Source organism: Temnothorax longispinosus, chromosome 8 (assembly GCF_030848805.1).
Source record: "Temnothorax longispinosus isolate EJ_2023e chromosome 8, Tlon_JGU_v1, whole genome shotgun sequence".
In the NCBI taxonomy this organism is placed as follows: domain Eukaryota; kingdom Metazoa; phylum Arthropoda; class Insecta; order Hymenoptera; family Formicidae; genus Temnothorax; species Temnothorax longispinosus.
Genome location: NC_092365.1, coordinates 21,087,941 through 21,112,258, shown reverse-complemented (window position 1 = coordinate 21,112,258; position 24,318 = coordinate 21,087,941). Strand labels below are relative to the sequence as shown.

Below are 24,318 nucleotides of genomic sequence, written 5' to 3'. Positions count from 1 at the left end.
ACGTGAACGGTAGCCCACGATGGAGGTTCACGAAGTCGACTAGGTATCCACGATGGCACAGTCAGCTGCCTAAGGTCCAGTTGGCCAGTCGCAGCCAGCGAGCTTTCTCCACAAGGTAAGCCTACTTCCCGTATAGTCCTCGCGATTGTCCTCGCTATTGTCGCAGCGCGAGGGGTGTCCCGGAAGGCATCGATCGTCCCCGTGTTCTTCAGGAGGAAGCCTGGAGAACCTTGGGATAGGAGAGAGAAAAATGGAACGTTCGCGATTTCTTCTTTCAGAGGAATGAGTTGTTGCTCTTGAAACGCCATTTCGATATTCGAGGAAAATTGTTGAGAAGTTTTTCGCGTTCGAGTGTCAGTGTGAAAACGAGTGGCTGGTACAAAAGATACTTTTCAAGGTTGTGACGATTGATTCGCCCAAGACTCCCGAGACAGTGACTGATCGGCGATCATCGACGAGCAATCGCTCGTCTTCAAAGTGACGCGCAGTTGAAAGTGATGGACGAGAACTTCTTCCGTTTAAGGTTTCCGTTGATCGGTTATTCGGAGTACTTTGGCAAAATACGTGTGCAGCGATTATATCATCTCTTCTTTGGACTTTTTTATTTTATATTTTAATTTTAATTAAAAGAAATTATAGAATTTTGTTTCCATTCAATGGACAGTGTTAGATCATCATTAAGATTATTTCTTTCGTGATTAATTTCCTTGGGCTTTACAATTTTTCAACGAAAAGAAAATATTTGTATTACTATTATCTTCTTTAACGAGATTCAACAACGTAGAACATAGCTTTTCTTGACCAGGACTTTTTTTAACTGTCTCACATAATTTAATGAGATTTAGCGAGGTGTCTATTTTTACGGTGCTTGCCTCTTTGATATCGGAGATGGTACGTGCGTCTCGATAGGATACGTGTCTCGGAATGGTTCGAGCGCGAGGAAATCTATACTTAGCAAAGGCGATCGTCCATTACAAACGTAAAAGAAGGCTCTGCAGCAAGTACGGACGGTTAATGGATGAAAGGAATTTGATCACTCTACAATTTTTATAAAATTTCGATACCTCGTACAATATTCTCGCATACAATATCGTGACAAGTTCGTATATTAACGTCATTCATGACGCAAGGCAACAAAATTATATCCCGATTATGCAACGCTCGCTCGAAATTCCACATCAGTCGTGGGACGCTCCGTGCAGAGATCAAAGGACAGAATATACATATATATATATATATATATATATATATATATATAAACTAAAAGCGTTATAACATTTTGGAATATTTTTTCAAAACTTAATTTTGTGAAAATAGCTTATAACTTACAGAGAATATTTCTTATTACTTGGTGGCAATTTCTATAGAAAAAAAACGGTATATTGGGAAAATTATTGTGCATTACTTTCTCAATTAATAAGCAAACGAAGGTGAACAGTAATTATGTAACGAGCAAGCAGGGAAAAGTGCAAAATAACGAAAATATTCACAAAGGACCGTTCCATTTAAGTATCATTCCGCACTAATGACATCTTGTTTCACCGTTGTCGAGTGTTCGTTACGACGCGACGTCGCGTTACGTTTCGCTTGTATAACCGTGATGTTCCTAAGTATTTTTGGAATGCGGAATGTCGCTGGAGAGACGAGGTACAATCCATCTTCTTGAGCGTTTTGGAGCTCCGCGCGGCAACGAGAGCGCGTCATGCAAGCGCCGCTAAATGCGTAATTGTTATCTGCCTAACCGAATTGCACAATTTCGGATGCGCGCATACAAGTTTACCTATATAAGTTATCTGTTTTGAAACTTCGTTGGGTCCTGCGCCTCGTCTCTCACGGCGCGGCGGGATATGTCCTGGCAAGTCGATACTTCGCATCGGGGCGCAATTCCGGGAGTCTCTCGCTAATAAGAGGGATCGTCGCGTCTCGCGCGATATTTTCCTCTCAAGCACCGTCATCTCCAAATGTCATTCGCAAATAGCGCAACGTGCTGACGTGCATATTCGTCGGCGAGCTCCTCTCTGTCTCTCTCTCTCTCTCTTCCTCTCGTAAAGACGTGCACGACTTTGTTTATCTGCTTGCCTCGCCGTTTCGACATCGAATTCAGTAGGAGCCGACGCCGACGCCGACGCCGACGACGAGATATCTACCGTGGTCGTTGCATCCAAATTTGGATCGTCGACGTTACCCGACGTCCCGACGACGGCACGTCGCGGAAAGTGGGGACGGGCCGACGTCTATTTTCGCGCGCCGGATATTCTATACCGTCGTCGCACGTCGCGTCGTGCGAGAACGTTATATCCCGCGCTCGCCTTTTCGCCCCGCAACACGCGTTAAGCGGCGAAATCTACGCGCGTGAGCCGCATGATTTATCGGCATGGCGGTCGAGAATCGATCGTGTGCCTTGTCGCCTCGGCTCGACGGAGACACGTCGATCAATTTCTTCTGGTTATCCGCTATTATTTCCATCACGCGGGCGAATGGACGTCCGAGCCTCTGCGTTCACCGTCGACGTCATTCCGCCATTATTTTCGTTCGCTCCATTTGCGCGACCGCGGCGTTATACGCGTCGCAAAAAGCGCGGAAGCGTTTGATGACCGCTGAACATTTCACACGCAAATACTTGGCGTTGCACAGGCTCACGTTCGATCTTGTTTTACGCGATGCTAGGGGACCCTGATTGCAGGCGCCTATTTATTTTAACGACCGAGAGGGTTCTGATGGTACTATTAATAGCGTGTCCCAAGGTTTTCAACTACTATACATATATGACAATAAACGTTTGCACCGTTTTCTATTTATTTTTTTAGGTAGACGCGCGTAACAACAAGACACCACTATGGCGGACGACGAGGTTAGGTGCGTATTCTGATCTGGATTTTTTAAATCGCGTTTTTTGGTGTCTTTATTCATTATTTAAAAGCCCAACGATCGAGGAAGGACCGTGGCATGCAGTGCGTAAAAACGCGTATAGGATATTTCTTAATGTTACGTTCTCTTTTTCATATTTATCTTTTGGTGGATTTTCGCTGCTGCCGATCTTCACATTTGGACAACGGAACCGCTGAAATACCACGCACATCCTACGCGTTGAACTCGTGCAGTAAAATTAGCATTACTGTCGAAAGGTATGCATTGTTTGTGCTTTCTGTGTTTCTGTGAGAGTTAGCATAAACTGTAGTTTTAGAAATGATAGTATAGACCTTGTCAATAAAAATAGAACAGCGGTTCTACTGAATGTTAATTCCTACCGAATGTTTCTACCGAATCTTTCAATTCGCTCGGAAAGTGTATTTGATGGTCTCTAATTTTAATATCTAAATTAAGCACATTACTTTTCAATTATTATTATTATTGAGCAAATTAATAATTTTATAATTTTATTATTCCTAGAGTACAAAATCAATTCTGTGCCGCAGATATTTTATTGTAACAGAGACACGCCGTTTTGAGAAAATATAAAAATTCGGTCTCAAATACACGTTTCTATTAATAAATCATTTACTTCAACATTATACTTCTTTACGTCAAGCTTTTATGGGCAAAGCTCCGACTCCGAGGACTTCGAGCAGACCGAGCCTCGATTTTTTCCTTCTACAGTGACATTTTGAAGTTGAAGCAGCTTAGTAGAGGATATAGATGGTGGTCAAGGATGAACCACATAGTTTGCGCGTTCTAAAAAAGATTTATATGCTACGTAGAATGACGAGGCGATCACAGAAGTTCGCTTCTCGTCGTGATTATCCTTCATTCCTTTTTTTCTTTCCACAAGAAACTTTCCAACGCTCTTCCAATATTCCTCAGCCGTTTCATTCTCCGACGTACTTTCATTTTTCATTTGTTTTGTAGTTTGATGTTCATTTCATTTTTAATATTCAATTTCTGTATCTCGAAAGAACCCTCGGAAGATTCTTGAGCGGAGATTTTCCAGCGGTTTGGCGCGCGGTGACTTTCATCTCTGCGTTCTTAAATAAGCAATTCATTCCCTACGCTCTTTACCTTGACAATTGTGACAGCATTCCTGTGCGTAACGTCCACCTCGCGGACGACAATTTTTCGTTTGTGCGTTGGGATAGAGTTTTCTTTCGTATATAATGAAGCCAATTTGCGCGCGGCGCGAATCGCAAATGTAAAAGTTAATGAAGGTTTTTGGACCCGCGTAGAGAGGGAACATATATTCCGCAAATTTCACCGTAAAATTTCCGCTCTGTAGGAAACGGGAAATGGAACTGGTCGTATTACGACCGACATGTCCGTTGTCTCCGTTATATGCTCTACGGCTCGACTTTTTGTCTGATTTATCGCCACACTCTCGCCCTTATTTCGGCATTATTTAACGCGGTTCTCTCTCCACTTTTCTTCCGTATCTCTTTGCCTTACTTTATATCTCTTCTTTCCCGCTCGAGCAAGATATTTGTCACTCACAAGTTATCCTTACAAAGCCTTTCCAGATTTTCAATTGCAGATTCAAGTCCACTTGTGATCCTTGATTTGTCGATTTCAGTGTACCGTAATAATTTATATCTCACCCTGTACCTTTATCGTTACCCTTTCCAGATCGATTTCTCTCCTTAGGTTATATTTATAAAATGGTCCGTCCGCTCGTCGCGGTTTAACTCCTTTCGCTCACGATGGCACGAAAGAGAAGAAATTTTATCTTTGGAACGAGAAAATATTTGATATTTGTCAGTATATATCGCGAAGCAAAACTCAGCCCAACTGTAATGGAGACAGTGTCTACCAAAGATCGGCAGAACTTCCATTTTCTGATTAAAACCGTTACATGAACATAATTTTGCAGACGGTTCGTTTATTCGGAGTCACGAGCGTTAACTTAGCAATGCCGACGCAGGGAACGTCTCCCTTATACAAACTTTCTATTGATAATTACAAAGTTTGCATTATATACCGTGTCAAGTGTACAATTAAAGTTATTTCAGTTTCATTTGTTCAAACAGGATGATACAAATTCCTAACATTCAGACCTTTTACAAAAGGTTCATTAAAGATTAAAATATTGTATAGTTTTGCAATACTTTAGAAGGTTATTATAATGTCGCATATTTATTTATCAAAGCAGATAATCAAAACTTGTATATCAAATAATTTTCATTCTTCGCTGTGCTATTGTGAGCAAACATTCAACAGCAAACATTCTCCCCAACAGTAAACATTGTCTTTGCTTTTTCTGCAATCAAAGCTAATTGGACAGCTATTATAGTAAATCACACAAAACTCCCGAGAGAACGCGCATCACAGACAAACATAAAACAATCAAACAGACTTGGGGTAAAGTAGATACCAAACTCGCATGTGGAGTGATTTTTGTTTTATGGCTCTTTTTGTGACGCTACATGATGTAATGCTTAATTTTTGTCTCGTTATACTTGTAAAAGTGTACAAAATATATAATATCACCATACAGAGTTCGCAGCACGCACCGCATATAGCAATAAATTCAAATCGACACTTTATATCGTAAAGAGGCTAATAAAAGTGCAAAGAAAAAAAATTGTCACATTCTTACTCGCACCTTAGAAATGTGTAATCATCATAATTATTAATAGCATTTATAACAGTAAACTATCAACGAATTTTTTAAGCGCACGACACGCTTATGTAACAACGTTATTCGCGGCGTTGGAATAACGTTTATTCGGAATGTCAAGGTAAAAAGTTGCGCGAAAATTCGCATGGTACCGCTTCTGTATATTCTGTATATGACTACGATTTATTTTTGATCTACACCCCGGTCGTTGAGATCTGCACAGCTTGTAGAAGGCAGAGCTAATGGTCGGCGCTGAGAGTGCGCGCGTAATGCCATAAACGAAACGCGGCAGTTTGCGCAAAACGATATTACAAGATGCTCGCCGGGTATGCCGGTTGTATAACGCTTAACAGCGACAAAGTTATATCACTTAAGACAGACTCCATTAGCTCTGCATCGTCATGAAACACGCGAAAACACGGTCGCTGCGCTAATGCTTTGTAAGGTATTCGTTGATGGCGAAATCTGGAACACCAAACGCGCGCGTAATCTTTTCGTCCTCTCTAACTCTCTAAGCTCTCTCTCCTGCTCTTTCATCGTCATTGAGAGAAATATCCTTTTTCACAGTCGAAAGGATCGCGCTGCAAAAAGTGTTTCAGATATCGCCGTACATGCGACCCACGACACAGAGAATATACTAACGAGAAATGTTCTTTCTCTCTTTTTTTTGCAGAGAAAGCGCATCGAGGATGTACGTAAGAGAGGAAACTAGCTATGAAACGTAGAGTCGCCTCTTAAAGGACGACCACTTACCAGGCGGATGAAAGGAATCCTTTCATCGGAACAGGGCTTACGCTCGTTTTATTACGAAATAAAATCCATTGCAAATATTCTAAATTAACGATATTAATTCTGCGAAAATAATCAGAAAATAATTACGGGGTAAAAGTAGAAATATGTAATATATATGTAGATGTAATATCCTTGTTTATGCTTTTACATTATATAACCAAAAATTTTAATATCAGTAAAGAGATGTAATCAATATAGCCCTATATGATAGGATTAATATTAGTGTTTATAGAAAAATCGATATTTTTATCTAGTATATCTTTTACTAAAACATATCAACATTGATGCTTTTCTAATATGCTTATTTTAAAGAATTAATATTACAGCAATTATTGTAAATTTCGTAGCTGCACTTGCTCTTAAGTTTAAGACTCGCGAAAGTTTAGTTGAAAGCAGAGGGACGGGAGTGCGAAAAATGTTAGATGAGTTCGAATTGCGCAACACTTTCCGAATTCGCGTTTTACGGGACGCTTCAGGGCTTTCTCAGATGAGATGTTTTAAGGGAGTTTCGCACGAAAAATGCAGGAAAAGAAGAGGAAACAGGCGGAGACCGAGAGGAAGAGGGCGGAGGTCCGCGCCCGCCTCGAAGAGGCTTCCAAAGCCAAGAAGGCGAAGAAGGGTTTCATGACCCCCGACAGGAAGAAGAAGCTTAGGGTAAGTCCGCTTTTTGTTTCTTCCCTCTTGAATTTTGTCACACGACCAAGTGGAGGTCTCACGCGGGACGTGGGATATCCTCTTTAAAAACTCGATCGCGACAAGTCGCCGCGAATCTTTCGCGTCATATTTCTCTTTTCCGCTAATGGAAACGGTGTTAATGCTCTGCGCCAGGTTTTCGAAAGTATGCTCTATATCGCATCAATACCCTCGCCGCGCCGCATCGAATGTTCATTATCGACAACCAAGTCGAGCTCCTCGTTCTCGATTTATCTCATTGCCTCATCGCACGCCATAATCTTCTGTCGCGTTGTTCGAGCAGCCGCGCGCCGCGCCGCCGGGCAATATCGCGATAATCCTCTTTGCACCCTTTGTGCACCGATTTTCGCGCGCGAAATATTTCTCGTAACGGCCACATCCATTCCTCTATTACTTTCTCTTATTCTTCTCGTTTCCCATCTCTTCGTCTTTCAATGTTCTGTTTTCCAGCCGCCCGGCGCGGAGCGTCCGAAACTTTCCCAAGTTTATCTCGTCTTTTTACCTTTACTTTATGGTCCCGCCTTACGTTCGCCATTCTGTTTCCATCGTCGCGCAACATCCTGCGGAACGTTCATGCACCTCTCTCCCTCTTCGATCCACGTTTTCTCTTCATGCACCGTCGCGAATACTCGCAGTTGCAATACATAAAGTTTTCCATGTGTATGCAGATTACCTCTTGGAGAATCTTTTCGCGTTTGCCGGCCCCGCCGGCATGTTATTTTCCCGTAAATCCACCTTCCTTCCTTTCGCTGCGTCAATATTTGCTATCCGCCGAATTCCAACCGACGTTATCTCGCCGTTGACCAAGAAAGAGAAAGGCGTTAGCCGTAAGCTTAAATTATTTCGTGAGTAAACCACGGATGGAAATGTTTCTCTCGAGTCGAGCATTTTGTGAGCTTAACACGTCGTAGCTCGTATTAATTTATTTCCATTTTACCTTTCTGTTATTACACGACATATATTTATATAGACACAAAGATTAATTACTCATATGACGTTACGTTCAACTCTATTTGTTTTAATAGCCATTTTAATGTACGATTAACCGATATCGCGTAATGAGCAACTTTATTATTTATTAAATAAACAGGATAATAATCCGCTTCATTGCATATGATTTAAATTGTTTATGCGGTTTATAGCAGACTGAATATAAATTCGTATTTCCATTCAAATTATGTCAGTTTCATGCTATTAGAAATCAATTCGTTGGTGAGTCGCGTAAATATTTCAAGGTAAATATTCCTGACAAAATTTCCCCTTTTATCTGCCTACGAAATGTTTTTTCTTCTTATCGAGCCAAACCTTACGAATTTTTCATGTGTTTACAGTTGCTGTTGCGTAAGAAAGCCGCCGAGGAATTGAAGAAGGAGCAGGAAAGAAAAGCGGCCGAAAGGAGGCGCATAATCGAGGAGCGCTGCGGAAAACCGAAGATCGTCGACGAAGCCAACGAAGGTACTTTGCTTCGTTATGCAATCCTTAAAAAAACCCGAAAAATCGCGTTTATGGTATTTTTTTGACAGTTTTTTTGGCAGAATATATTTCCTATATGCAGACAAAGTCCGCGCTGTCCTGAGTACATAAAACTGTAAATTTACATTTGCTTTTACTTGATCGATTGTTTTTAATTAATAGCAAGGATCATTGCATATAAACAATGAATTTGACAAGTTGATATAATGTCGACTTGCATGAATTACACAAATAATTTTTAAGAATTTCATATTAAAGAAGAAATTTCTTAGACATTTGTGCAACAGTCTTTAATTAGGCAAAGTTGCACTTATGTAGAGAATATGAAAATTTCTAAATCACAATAATTAATAATAATACCCAGTGTTCGTCTTCAGTTTCACAGGTCGAAACTTTAAGTTACTATTTTTCCCACCGTGTAGTTCTATCAGTTCTTTCTTAAAGATCTTCTTTTTAAATTGCTAGTAAATTTTTTTTTCGAAAATGTAGAAAATGCGGTCGAAGGTACGGTAATTGGCATATGATTTTCAAGATTGAATTATTGTGCCACTAAGCTCTTTCTTTCCAACTTAAAATAATTTTTCAATCCCAATAGAAAAAAATAGTGTATGTGAAAGCACAATAACCGAGGTACATTTCCGAGACGAATTCTGAAATCTGAATATACACAGAAATTACGTGACGTTTTCTCGTGCGCGTCATTATTTTGTTTTACATTATTTTGTTTCTGATGAACCACACAGACACCCTAAAGCGCGTGCTGCGCGAGTACCACAATAGGATCTCGTCATTGGAGGATAAAAAATTTGACATCGAATATATTGTTAAGAAGAAGGACTTCGAGGTACTTTTGAGAGAGCAACAGTTACGATTACGTTTATGCGATTACGTGCAGTATGATAACGCGGCGCTCACGATACAGTAACAATATTGTCGCAATTGTGTAACGCACCAATCTCTGCCCGGTCTACATCTACGTAGGGCGACGACGGACATAATTAGAGTTTTGGCAAAGAGACCAACGTCGCAAGATTATTGATTGCACAATTTTACAATATGCCGGCTATATTTAGTCATCGTCATAGCGCACGCTCGAAAATAGCGATCTAAATGATCTACGCGAACAATAAAAAATGGAGCAATTCGTTAGACTCATAAAGAAGAAATATTAAGATCAAAAAGTATTTTTGTAGTTTGCTATAATTATATTGCTACAATTATTTGCTACAATAATTATTTGGTAATATTAAAAGCTTTATTTTCTCTAGCTCTAGCTAGAGTGCTAGAGGATTTGCAATATCGACTAGTCGCGGCTACTTTCATCAACCAACGAGTCGATGAGTAATCGTTATCGCAGCAACTTTCGTGAATGATTAACGGTTCTTTACTGAAACTTGAATCGTTCGTCGTAGCTTCCGTTCTGCAGCCGGGCAAGAGACACGAGCTTCGCATTCTTTCGTCGCACCGTTTTCCATTCACACTTTTCTTTTTCTTTTTTTGTTTTATCTCTGACGTAACACAAAACTGCCGTCGATTTTCTTGATTCTGTCCGCATCTTGTTTTTTCTTCGCATTAATGTGCGCGCGATTTCTGGATTTCTCGTATTGTCTCTTCTGTCTCTCTGCTCTCTTCGTTTAATCCTCTGTTTATGAATCTCTGGAGAATTTAATGGTGATTTAAGAACTCTGTGGATTATTCGCATCTTGATTATTGTGTTAATACGGCTTATTACTACTCACTTTCTATTTTTCGCAAAACATGAGTAAGTCAGAATAACAGAATAACATCAATTTTGAAATACGTTAAGTATGTCCAAATAGTCCAAATATAATATAAATATAATAAATTATTATACATTATGCTTCACACAACACTCGTAGCTATACCACCATAATATTTTCTACTGATCTTTACGAAAAACCTTGATGCTTTTTTTTTCATTTTGCGAAGTACTATATACATATATCCACCATTTCCTCACTATGCCATTATTTTCAATCTATACGCGGATATCTATTTGCACCTGTATCTTCGCTCCTAGACCCAAGATTGTTTCAAATTTTGCAGTGACGTCTACGTTCGAAAGTCGTTTTCCGAAGATGGTTTAAGAACTCGCTTTCGTTCGCTGCAAACTTGAAACAGTCTTCACACCACCGCGGAACGGCGACAGTTCATAACACCTCTCGACTTAGCTTTCACACATCGATCTCCCTCCCCAGATTCACGTTTTCCGCCCTTATACCCCATCCGTCGTTCGTTCAAGTCATACACGCGAAACGGACGCCGTATAAGTATCATTCGCGAAAAGTTACAATACATCCGTTACACGGTTACAACATTATTTATTCATTACAACGTAGCGATATCTACGCGATATCTACGACGTAAACGGTTAAGTCGCGAGCACTTTTTCAAGGAGTGACTTGAATTTTAACAGCTAGCGTGAAGTCCACTCTGACCCAGTATCATAAGAGGATCAACGTTCTCGAGGGGGAGAAGTACGACCTTGAGTACGAAGTCGCCAAGAAGGATATGGAGGTCGAGAAAGTTTTTTTTCGTCGCAAACGAGAGATGAGCTGCGATTAATGCCAAATACTCTTTCCTATTTGTCTTTATTTTTTTTCATCTTTCTTTCTTCTTTCACGCGCGAAGCACCTATATCTAGCGTCTGTTCCGATTTGCACACTCATAAGCTGTTCGTAATAATATTAGACATTAAGTAGACATCTGAGTATTTTCTAGCAGCAGCTCTAACGTAGTGGCCCTCGCGACTCGTAGAATCGCTCAACGTAGATCTGTCTCATTGTCAGTAATGTTAATTTCTCGCAGGTGCCATGAGTAGAAAAAAACTTTGTTTCATATTATACTCCTGCGAGTACGCACTACCAGACTCAGAGACCTTTCCACACTCCCGTATTTCTCTCATCCTGCTGATTTCCTCTCTCGTCGAATTTTCCCCATCTTTCTCCCACTTGCCCCCCTCGTGGCAGGTTAACGATCACGCAATTGTCAGCTTCGTGCTTCTCGCTTCCAACGCGAAAGACTCATTTCTTTTCTATTCTCCCCATGATAATTTCATTCCCTCACGAATAATCCTTCGTAGTAATATAAATCATCACAGAAGATCGCACAGAAGATCGTCACATGCGTTATTTTTCATCACATTTTTAAACATCACAAAGATTATTTTTTTTAATAAAAAAATACAACGGAACAATTTGTTGATACTGATACGCTAAGAATAATAACAAACCGAATGAAATATATCATAGTTGTTATTCTTCTTATCCTATCGGTATCAACGAATTGAGGATAACAGCCGTCGCAATTTTATATTTTTATATAGTGCCATAATTAATATTTTACTTTCACCTTTTTTCTTGTTTTTGAAGCTATAATTTCTAAACGATTATAGTATAATAACGAATTAATTTTTAAGACAGCCGAAGGCACAGGGATAACGAAACACATTCAGCGGACTTCATTTTGCCCTTTTTTTCCAATAACTTTTTGTTCTTTTAGCCGAGCTGCAGACGATCTGTTCGGCATATTGGAACAGACTATACTTACTCGAGGGCGATAAGTATGAGCTCGAGAGGCAAATTAGGTTGAAAGTGATGGAGGTAATTACGATCGGCTTGCTAAAGAAGAGAGAGCCTGTCGAGTCACCTGCATAGATTATTTTTGTCCAACTTTCACCCTTTCTCTCCCGCCCTTACTTACGTGGTTCTTTTTAACTCCGCCACGTGCTTGACCGAGCGACATCCTTGGTCGAACGGTTCTCGAAGGTGTTTCTGGTTGACGGGTCTTTGAACCTTCGGTTCGAGCACGTTTGCACGTCTCTTAGATAGGGAAATGTCGCGAGGCACTAATGTCTACAAACTCTCGATGAGACTTTGAGGACAGTTTGAAGGAACGTAACCAGCATTAACTTTTTTTCTCTGCATTTTTTATCGCGCGAACCTTAACGTTAACGTCCTTTTGTTTCTTATACTTTTTTATTTGCGCCAACGGCCGTTGCAGCTGCGATGCTACTTCGACGAGACCAGATCGCATCGGAGAGTGCTCGCGCGACCATGAGAAACAAGAGTTGAGATTTCTCTCTTTCACTTTATTGTATTCAAAATGTCTCCTTGTTCGATTGTTTTCATCAATTCCGATTCGTTTAACCCTAGACAAGTACACGAACAATGATAGAATATTTTTCGATAAGAAAAATCGTCGGAATTATGCGCCGATTTACTTTCTCGTTCACGCCACTTTCAATTACCCCGTTCGGGATAGTCCGGGACGTGCGAATGGTCGAAGATCGAAGTTTCGAAGGTGTTCAGCCGAGGCCGCGGCAGCGCCGTGCATTTCCCCTTCGCGATACATCCGGCAGGGCAACGACAGGGCGATCTCCATTTTCACGGAAAAAGACTTTAGGGTGGAATTACGCCCCCCCGCTCGATTGCGCCGAGGAAAACACCTCGGGGTTTCCCCGACGTCTCGCGCGATTAAGCATTCGAGCATCGCGCAACTTTTATTACCGCGCACGTGGAGCGAGAGAGGGACCGCCAATTTACTCGAATCGGAGATTTCGGAAGTTTTGCTTGTTGCTTGAGATTAAGAACTGTGTCATCGGGATTCCAGCGTCGTTCGTGGTTTGCCATTAGTATTCGAGCAGCGCAGTTTATATTCTTCGCTAAAATATGTAAAGCTGGGCTTAGATACTTGGATTTTGTATAAAGCAAAGAGTATTACCCCTCAATATTGCCCGTGTAATTTTATTTATTTAGTAAACAGTAATGTTATTGCTATTGTTAATGTATGTATGTTAAATTTATAGATTCCTAAAGATTTCTAATAAATCTGCAGCTATTTGTTAGATATCCTATAATTCTCTTCCTCTTTTTACATATTATTTCAAAAATTAAATTTTATAAATCAATCTGACCGCTTTTTTTCTCTTAATTAGCTATTGCTTTCATCGAGCGGATATACTATGCTTTTTTATTTATAAATTAATTATTTTTATTATTAAATTTTACATTTAATTAAACTCGACAGAATTAACGAATTCTGACTGAATATACTTATAATATTCCAATGATATTCACTTTTTCGTGACTCGAGAGACTCGTAGATAATACTAGCTTTACACATCACACGTCGCGCGAGATCGATCACACGCTAAGAGCTGTCTGTCTCTCATTCCGCCTGTGCCCCTCCACTGCCCTAAGCTGTCAGAAAAGCAAACATATCGAGGAACCAAAGATTTCTGAGAGACTCTCCGTGTTCTTTGTAGTGGAGTTGAAGAAGATTTGCCAAATGTATCACGACCGCGTCTACCTTTGTGAGGGTCAGAAGTGGGATTTGGAGCGTGAAGTTCGGAAAAGGGACTACGAGGTACAGGAAAAGTGAAAAGCAGCGACAACGGCGAACAATGCGAGGAGAAAGAGAGCAACTGCCGGATCGCACGTCTCTTTTGATCATTTCCTCCCACGGGTTGCCGACCCTCCCGCGTATATCAGACGATAAGGGCATCACCCTTCTGCCCCCCTCCCTCCCACACACGATCTCTCTCTTCGCGTTGTCTCTCGTTCTCCGCCCATCCCCCTTTCTGTACATACGTTTCTCTTTCGATTGTTGTTCTCTCTTTCACGATATTTTTCTTGGCAGAAAACACATTTGCGGCGCGAACGCAAGTCCGCTCCGGGGCGCGAACCAATGGGATAAGTTCCCACGATGGAGACGCGTGGAGGAACCCTTTGACGAGATGACATTTTGCTACCCTACGAATCTTTGTAATCTTGATCAGTCCTGTCTTGATAATTTCTAGCCGACAATCTACGACGATCTATCTTTTTTTTTCAACGCGATATTTTTGCGAAGCGTGACGGAACGGACGAACGTCGCGAATAAGGAAGAGGATTTTTCCTTTTTACGTGGATATGAAGTGCCGCAACCGGAAAACATTTTTGTCGGTCACATATTTTTGCTCTACTTTTTTTCTCTCTCTCTCTTTCTTTCTATTTCTCTTTTTTACCGCGTAACGTGTCGTTCTCAACCCGCCTGTTCATTTCTCTACGTCTATCTTCGCTGTCTGGCTAAACGCATACTGTATCCACTTGCTCTTTTATAACGTATCTATTTGTCACAAATCTATACTGTCTCTTTTTTACTCTATTATCTAACCATAACGCAAATATATCTCTCTGAGCTTTATACTAACTCGCCAATGAAAAAAAAAAAAAAGCTTTACTCTCTCGAGTCAGGGCTGGGCAAGCTTATAAAGAAGACGCCATTATTGTGTTACTATATATATATATTCGTAACTGTATACTGTATAACTCTTTATACACCTTCTTAAATTTGCAGTATTGATTTGCACGCGGATTGGCCGACCGCAGATCGTGATAATTAACGTTGTATTCTCGCGCGCCGAGAAAAATGATCGTGAAACGAGATGGGCGTACGATTTCGCAGTGATAGAAGCAGTTGCCCTAGATTTGTTGCAAAAAAAAAAAGAGTACGCAATCGAAGAAAATATATCACCCACGAGGATCACCGAAAGGGATCACTCCTCCTTTGGTCTCACGCGAGAACTAAGCTGACACTGTATGCCTGAGACTACGTGCGCGCGTAAATGTGCGTGCGTGCGTGCATGCGTGCGTAGATGTGCGGTGCAAAATCAGATATGGAAGCGAAAGAAAAGAAACGACAGTACACATCGGGAAAATACATCGATTGTTACGATTTTTACGGTGTCTTCCTCTTTATCTTTTGTTTTCACCATTTTGTTTTATGCTTTACACACATTTCCGTTCTCTCTTTTTTTTTTCATACGTGCGTATTTCTCTTTGTCTCTCTCTCTCTCTCTCTCTCTCTCTCTCTCTTGTTCTTTCTTTCTCCCTCTATCTCTTTTCGCTTACTCCGTCCTATTAAAAACAAATTTGCTTTACCGCGCATGCATGGCTTTTCTAACTAACAAACTGTTTAAGTTTAAAAGATGCAATATACATATATGTATATATATAGGCGTAATGAATGCGGGTTAATTAACGCTGTTGGATATGGTAACAGGATTATGAGGAAACAGGCGGATGGCTCCATTATAGTGTTGATTAATTTCGTGTTATTGAAGACTTGACCGATCGCTATCTGATATTTCGGAGCGTCATGTGATGCAAGATAAATTCGTATTCTCTCAAAATACCCATTACCGGAATTATGTATCTCGTTACGCAAATTAATCGTTGTCAAACAAAAACTCTTGTTATCAAATTGGTATTTGTGAATAATATTTATGTATAATAAATTGATACAAATTACACTCCTTTTTCTTAAATTCTTTTTTTATCTTAGACATTTTTAGAGATCAGATTCATTTCAAGATGGTTATTTATTAGATGCGAATTATTTTATGTTACGTCGAATTCAGAGAGATGAATATATTCGTAACGTCAATTGCAACAGTTTAATTATCATTATCACTGCGGAGTAGATTGAACGGTTTTCTGATGAAAAGTATGATAATAGTGATTTATGAAAATAAGAATATATGATTTAAAACTCGCAGCAGCTGAATTAACAGCATGAGCGCTAGCCTATCGGCAACTTTTCTGTTAATCTCCGTGATTACATAGTTGATAAAACTCCGTTTGCGACGGATATATTGCGAGTCGCTCAAGTTAATAGAGCTTAATTCGCGTATACTTCCGTAGCTACGCGATAAGAAGTATGGCACTTCATATTCATCGCGAAGGAAGAAAAACAAGCAATTTTTCGCGATTTCATCTCGGTATACTTATTTTATTATATCATAACATGCGCGTGAATAGTTGTGCGAATTTTCATGACTTTGATAAGAAACTGGCTTTCATCGTTAACATTTTAAAAAAGCATATTTTCTTGCCTTATGGACTATCTGAACTTGTCATTTAAAAAAAAAAACGTAATCGTTTTGGGATATTTGCAAGATCGCATTGAAGAAAGCATTAAAGACATTGAAAAAGCTCGACGATGAGTATACAGATACTCAGTCGGCGATGGGTACAAATCAGTTTCGTTTCGGAAAACGATTATCGTATACCTTCCCATAAACACTTTAAAAAGTGGTAAAGTCGATTGTGTCTACTTTCTCCCGTCACAGGATTTTCCATTTTTAATTCTCACAAAGGTGGACTGGCTCGAGAACGGATTAAAAGATCACGAAACCGAAGTGCCATGCTGTGAAAATCTTCAGGACGCAACTCCCTCCCCCTCGCACCCCCCTCAATCTTCTTTTTTCTTTTTCTTTCTGTTCTATCGATCGAACCCACCCCTCGTTCATTAACTTCCATTGACTTTTGTGAGATAAACAAATATGTACATGAAATACCCGACTCACACGAGAGAGACATTGGAGTAAACACGTACAGGCGTCTACGATGTTTTTAAAGTAAAGCGAAGTTGATTTTGCACCGATTCGCACGCACCACACCGACTGTCAGTGTCCTCTTGTTATGGTGTTCAATTAGGCTGTAAATAGCGGACACTTTTTGGCAGAACTCTGTTCTCTTCTCTTTTTTTTTTGCGAAAAAGTTTCGGAAAAGATAATTGTTTCCTTTTCACCATTTTTTAACAGAATTTTGTCGTCAGTTTTCAGTCAATCTTGTCAAAAACTTGAACTGTTTGTGATATATTCACAGATATATTTACATAATGCATTTATGACACTGCTAACAATGATTATCTCGCAGCATTCAAAATAATTTCTACATTTCACGCGTCGCTGCTTTGGAAGCGAATGTTATTCTGAGATAATTGGAGCGCATTACATCCGACATAACGTTAAACGTTTTAGTAATGAAATAGCAAATTAAATCAACCGGTTATCGATCCCGAGAGATTAGTTTCACGCTTCGAATGAGGCGAACAGAGCTCTGGCAGTCTAGAAAACGGATTGTAGTGGATTTTGTAATTTTTTTCTCATCACGGCGGACGAAAGAGCTGATCGTGACCAGCCGGTCCCCTGATTGGCCAAAATGAAATTCACACCCCCATCGTATCCAATCCTTCTTTTTTTCTCTCTCTCTCTTTGTCTCTTTCTTTCTTTTGTCATTCCTATTCTCTCCCTTTCTCGTACGAGGAAGAGAATAAAGGAAAAAGAATATAACGGTCGAATGATCCCTAAGAAGAAAGGGAGAGAATCCGACAAGTGGCTTTAAAACAAAGTCTCGCTCCTGAAGAAACTGTTTCAGAAAAAATAAAATAATCAATATCACCCGTAAGAGCGATAAAGTATTTTCAGAAACAGATGAATTCATACAATGAGGACTACGGTGATATGAATCAACTTGCATTTAGATTTTAACCTATTCCGAGATTCTGCGTACGTAATGCAACAAATTCGACGATTTCTCTATTTCTTGCATGTGTGAGTTTCTGCGACAGATATTATACATCACACTGAGAAAAAAATTTTGAGATCCAAGAAAATATTTCTTTGAATAGTCCTAATAACATATTTACTTATTATAATACACATATTTATTTAGAATTAGATATTTTTACTTAATTTAAGTAAATATATATAATTCTAAATAAATATGTGATTATATTAAGTAAATATGTTATTAGGACTATTCAAAGAAATATTTTCTTGGATCTACAAAATTTTTTTCTCAGTGCAGATATTCAATTCTGTGGGAACAATTCCACGGTCAATCTACTATCCAGATATGAAAATGCACAAATCATAGAACCTCTATTGCAATATTAGTCTACGAAACTTTCTACTATCGCTATGAAATTGCAATTATAGATTTTTTACGTACATTGTGTGTTTGTTCTTTCTTTGTTATGAAGCTGAATGAAATGACTTGCGATGTTTTAATCGTGATATTTTTACATGAAAAAATGTAAAGTGTTATTTTGCCGCGTAATTGTTGTATTTGCGAGTAATGTAAAATCTCTCGTCCATGATTTTTTTTTCATTAAAATTTTTACTTTCCATTAGATTGGCATATGTGTCGTAAATTTTGGATAGACTTCTCAGTTTTAGTTATTATTTATTCTGCAGACCTTCCCCTTTTTCTTCCATTTTTCGTTATCATTCGGTCGTCGCGAAACCGCTCCTCTATTCCGGATCCATCGCCGTCATCCGCTATTGCAGTTAATCCGCAAGCCAATTTACTGTCAATCTCGATCCGTCGAGTGGCTCGCTAGTTGAATATCTGCGCGTTTGCTCAACACTGTGTAACTCCCTTTCCTCTTTCTCTCTTGCTTGTGCTTTTGCCATGCAGGATACACGCCGATACGATTTGATTCACCTGTCGGTTTCTTTTTTTTTCTTTTCTTGATTAACCGTTTGTGGCTGGATTGTCATGCCGTTCACGTGAGTCCACTAATCCGCGTTTAATTCTAATACGCGATATTTCTTTACTGTATACAAGAATTATTGCACAACTATTTCGGAAAAAAGCTTGCCTTTGTAAATCTAAAAGAGTTTGAATCGAATAGATACGTCGAGAGTATTACGTTTTCGTATAAGGTACACTTGCTCGAATATCGTCACACTGCAGATGTGAATACTTTACTAAAATATTCGAATATACATATTCGAAACGGTAAATTTGTCTTGTATATAAAAAGAAAATTATAAATGCGCATGAATAAATTATATCGCAATATTAAATGCAATGGATGTTAATAGAAATATTCAATACATGCAGATAGCGGACTTGAACAGCCAGGTCAACGATCTCCGAGGTAAATTGTAAGTATCTTTCCTTCCTACATAGATATCATAATAACAATAATCACGCAATACAATTTCTATAACTGGAATACTAATATTTATTCTAAGATTATATTTTATTTTATATAACGTTCACTTGTCTCTTTCAGCATGAAACCAACCCTAAAGAAGGTGTCCAAATATGAGAACAAGTTCGCCAAGCTCCAAAAGAAAGCCGCCGAGTTTAATTTCCGTAATCAGCTGAAACAAGTGAAGAAGAAGGAATTCACCTTGGAGGAAGAGGACAAGGAGGTAAGGATGATCGTTTTCGATAAAACCTTCGCGTTTCGTCTAAGCGACGTGAATTTTTTTGTAAAAATATTTTTTTCCCTATCCATCAAAGCGTTCTTTGAATTTATCAAGACGAAAATAATCTTACGAGAGGAAATACACGTTGGAAAGTTTTACCTCCATGTTGTAATTATTTCTATTTATTTTAGTAGCATTTAATTCGCGCGAGTTTTACTTTATTTTTATTTATTTAGTTACATTTTTTATTTTTATGTTATTACCTCGTACATTTCTACGAATTTAATTTCGATAAATTCATTGATAGTTATTGAATTTTGCAAGGAACGCTTATTTTTTACGATCACCGACGGGTAGGCGTGTAGCAAATGTTTTATTAGTGAACCAAAAAACAGTTTTTGTAACCCTGGTTTTTCTTTTTGTGTACAAAAACCCAATTGGCAGGTTTTTATCGTTCAAGTAGTTTTTTTTGTCGTTCAGTGTACCGTGTCCAATTTAGGAGATCCGCATTACATAGCCTTGTTTGCATTTCGATATTGCCGCTATTAAAATATTTATGATGATACATTTCCCTGGAGGTGCGTTATTTTATCAGCTAATTTGGAAGCTAAAATTCTCTCGGAAATCTCGAGCAATGGATAATCGCGCGGTAATTAATCATCGATTCATCGAACCGCGATACTTTCGGTTAAATGTATGAGGCTATTGTCATTTCGAGGATGTTAAATTTATGCAAATCGATTAACCGCAAAATATATCATTGCGATAATCAATGACTGCAGTAGTTTGAATAATAAATGTCAATATACAGGGTGTCTTCTCACAACCATCTTGCAATATTGTAAGCATATTCTGGAGATCAATTAGATTCAAAATCTTCATAAAGGTGTCGAGATTATCATAATTTTTTAGTTATAAGCAATTAATCTCGTTTAATTAACAGTCTAAAGTTTACACGTTCACCCTCCGAATTGCACTTAAATCCGTATTATCTTAGTCGTTTATTATTGATGATTTTGACAACTCAGATGACATCGATTTTCACTGCTCGCCCGATCTTGCGTTTTAGTTTCTCACGTGCAAGTATTACGTACATTATAGCAATTAGCTGACATTGTGATAAATTTATTCTTAATGAAAAATTTTTATTATATACACAATTACTTCTCTCGGTATGTAAGCAGGATCTCCTCAAAAGGATCGTCGGTAGACATGTATATACGTTATCCGTATTGTGGAAGTAGTAGTAGTGGTAGTTGACTAGGCAATTTGTGTTGTTCTCCACAGCCCAAGAAGTCCGAGAAGGCAGAGTGGCAGACCAAGAAGTAGATTTAATATAAGAACACAGTAAAACAGTTTGAGTGCGAAATCTCAATAAAATACAAACATTATTACAACGCAAAAAGAAATCGAGAACAAACGAAAAAAACAACCAAGAAACTTACTATACACACGCGTACACATACACATATGAAGAAACATTAACACAATCGCGTTTGTACAGTCGACCTGACAGGCGCGCGCACGCGTGCGTGCGAAAATGAGCCATGAAAAAGCGCATGGGAAAGGGGAAGGAAAAGAAAATAAATGTGTAAACGCGTTTAGAACAATTTTGATACCGTTTCCATCGAATCGTCTCGCGTGTTAGCGCGTTCTCGCCGTCACGTTCGTTCGAATTGTTGTCAAACTAGTTCGTTAGCGCTGCGAAACAAATTAACGAGTGAGAATTGAAAATTGCACGAACAATTCTAGGGAGTTAGCCGATATTTGATTATATCCCTCTTCCGCGCAAACTAGTCAAAACGAGCGACGTAGGGAGAAGTTGACTCTGCGTAAATATTCACATACAACCTGTTATACATAAAAGCGATAAGTTGTGGCAATAAACGATCGAAGAAAGCGCACGTGAAATAAGTTAGATATTTCCCCTCGTGTCTCCAATATTCTTTTATGTCCCTCATCGGCAGATTTTTCCCCCCGCTTTCTTTTTACTTATTTTTACGATTTATTCCTCACCGTCTCTGAAGTTTCTCACCGCGACAGATCGCTCTTGATTTTTATTTTCTCTTTCCTTTGTCCTGGTTACCCCCATCGGACACGAAACTCGGTAACTCGAATTGATCTCAATTCCCGATTGTTTCCGTTATACGTAACGGAAACGTGACGCTGTGTATGAGAATGTTAATGCGATCATAGCACCTTGTATTTTATGCGAAATCAGATATGACTTTCGCTCCGGCGCGGCGCGGCTCGTATTTTCTTGTCGTGTGATAAGAGAAATTCTTCCAGGCGATGTTAGGCGAACGCTTATTTCAAATATTCGATAAGGAGAAAGGTCGACTGTTATCGAGACTCGTACCGTTTTACTCTCTTTCTCTCTCTTCCCCTCTCGTAAAACTTCACTAATTCGCTTTTCTCTGAGGCATCGTTTAATTTTCTTTATCTCGTATTTATTTCTCCGACATCACGGCGATTAGAGTACTGTCCAATTTGTACCTATATCTGTTTTTTTTTCGCGTTCTTTTCCGTCTCTATCTATGTAATTTCGTAGAAATTTTCGCGATAGCGTAATCCAGCGCGAAGTAAATAAAGTATAAGATTAAGAGGGACGCAAAAAGGTGAGATTGGCTTGCGAAGTATATTTGAAGCTGACAGCTCCACTTTTATTTCGTACATAATGGCAGAAGCGCTTTACTCACACATGCCTGCCCACTCGCGTTTTTCTACTCTTCTACTGTCTAATTATATTGTTGCCTTTCGTTTTTTTTTTCGCACACTCGCCTCGTTTATCTTCTTTTTACACGTGTTAATTTGCCGCACTTTCTCACGCAAGATCGTTCGTTACGCCGGATTGCTATATACCGAATGCAAAATGTAAAAAAAAAAGATCAATAGAAAGAGGAATACAAGCTCACCTGGGAAAAAAAACAGAAACTGAAACACGCACTCTTTGAAACTAAAGTCGTTTGATCACTCAATTGAAGTCCTTTTGTAGCTTGCCTTATTGCCATCAATCGGCTGCCATGCTTTCAGACTATGTAGAATTTGTTGCTCTGTCTTTCTGTCTTTGTGCACAGCCGTGCACGCATTTTGACGTTTTATGAAAAAAATATCTTTTATTATCTTTTTTGCTAATTTATAATAAATAATAATTAGAAAGAAAATATTTTCAACGATCAATATGCGTGTCGATCACGATGTCGATCATGGCTTACGATTTACGACGTGAGCCATGAACGACGCGTTACTCGTTAAGTTGATAATTAAATGTACGCTTAATCAGTGTCCACGTCTTATCTGTCGACTAATAATATTGCTCTTGCATTATGTTCGCAGAGTGCGTCAAAAGATAAGGTAAAACTTTAACAGCCAACTTGTAGCTCGGCATGCCTGCGTAAGAGAGAATGACGCGTGTGATAGATGAGAGTAGATAGAACGAATAGATCGTACATATTGGCGTGCGTGTGTGTGTGTGTGTGTATGTGAAGTGGGAGAATGGAGAGATAGGATAGAAAAGAAGCTTCTCCTTCGTTTTTAACGTTCGTGGTGATTCAGTCCTCAGTGCAATCTTTTCTTCAATATTATGTTCCGCTTGTTCGTGATTTCCTCACGATGTTTAGACGCACTGCTCCCAGCATTCTCGACAACGTCGGAAGCCGTTGTCTTAGTTTCTCCATTTCAATCTCTTTTTATTTATTTTTATTTTCTTTTTTGTTGGAGACTTGTGATTCTCCTCTGCCGGTATTTTTTATTTTTACTAACAATCTGCACGGCTTTGTAGATGCTCCGTGATTGAGCGTAGTGCCGGGCGACGTTCCCGGTAACGTCGAGAGAATTTTTTGGTAGTACGAGAATTGGCGATCCCCGGAAGCTGGCGCAGAAATTCCACAATTGAACGGTGTATGGCGACGCGATCCACGACGACGACCACGAAGCACAATTTTTGTCTAGATCTCGTTCTCTAGATTTTTTGCATAGACTGCATAGAGTCCTCCCGACTGAATAGCCCCGTTTAGAAGTTTTTTGACTCCCCTAGGATTATCCCCCGGCCCCCCAGCTTTGCAAGCGCGTTCACCCCGACACTGCTAACCAGTGTGCGAGTCTAATTTTGAACGTAATGATATTCCATGCATTTGACGCAACGTTTCCTCGATTTTGCAGAAGAAACCCGACTGGTCGAAGAAGGGCGACGAAAAGAAGGTAAAGGAAGAAGACGCGGCGCCACCGACACCGGTGGAGGCATGAGAGAATTGAAAATCTCATTCTCGTCGTTCCCGAGAGAAACGCAGGATTGTCTGTCCGTCTCACCGTCAATAACCGCTCGATGCAGGAACTCCAAAGAACCTCCTCTATATTTTTTAACGATTGATTCATTAATTAATTTAATGTGTCCCGTTGTCGTGAGTTGCACGCAAAAATTTTGCCCGTTCGTCTGTCCGTTATGATTGCTCGTACGTCCCAGATTATATCGAAAACAATTTCTTTTTATATCCAATATCCAATCCGTAGCTCTACATTCTACACTCCACTGCGTCTGTCCTATCTTTTTTATGGACGTAACGTATTTTTTTAATGGACCTTGTAAATCACCGTAGAGCACTAGAGTTGCGTGCAGGATTCATAAAAAAAAAGTAATAAAATAAAATTTGTCTCTTTCTGCAAATCAAATGCGAGGGGAGAGATATTATTGTAGAGAGAATAACGGGGGGAAACTGTTACTTAAGGTTTATTGTAAAGCAAAATATTTAACAGTACTCAAAATCTCTATGTGTGGTCATTTTCCTATGTTTTATTCATATTCCTT

General features: G+C 39.4%; 1 protein-coding gene across 12 annotated transcripts; it reads left to right on the top strand.

Annotated features, from left to right (window-relative positions):
- LOC139818210 (troponin I-like) lies at nt 1–24,277 on the top strand. 12 transcript variants are annotated; one of them, XM_071786813.1, is made up of 10 exons: nt 12–115; nt 2,808–2,851; nt 6,219–6,236; nt 6,863–6,991; nt 8,362–8,485; nt 12,026–12,126; nt 19,201–19,244; nt 19,376–19,517; nt 22,851–22,868; nt 23,676–24,277. In XM_071786813.1, exons 2-10 carry the CDS (start codon nt 2,837–2,839, stop codon nt 23,757–23,759), a joined length of 675 nt encoding a protein of 224 aa, XP_071642914.1. In that variant the 5' UTR covers nt 12–115; nt 2,808–2,836; the 3' UTR covers nt 23,760–24,277. The 12 variants fall into 12 exon arrangements, with proteins under 12 accessions (XP_071642919.1, XP_071642921.1, XP_071642922.1 ...); XM_071786814.1 differs by lacking the exon at nt 12,026–12,126 and adding an exon at nt 10,941–11,041; XM_071786811.1 differs by lacking the exon at nt 12,026–12,126 and adding an exon at nt 13,791–13,891 and having other exon boundaries at nt 18–115.
- Nucleotides 24,278–24,318: the final 41 nt, after the last annotated feature.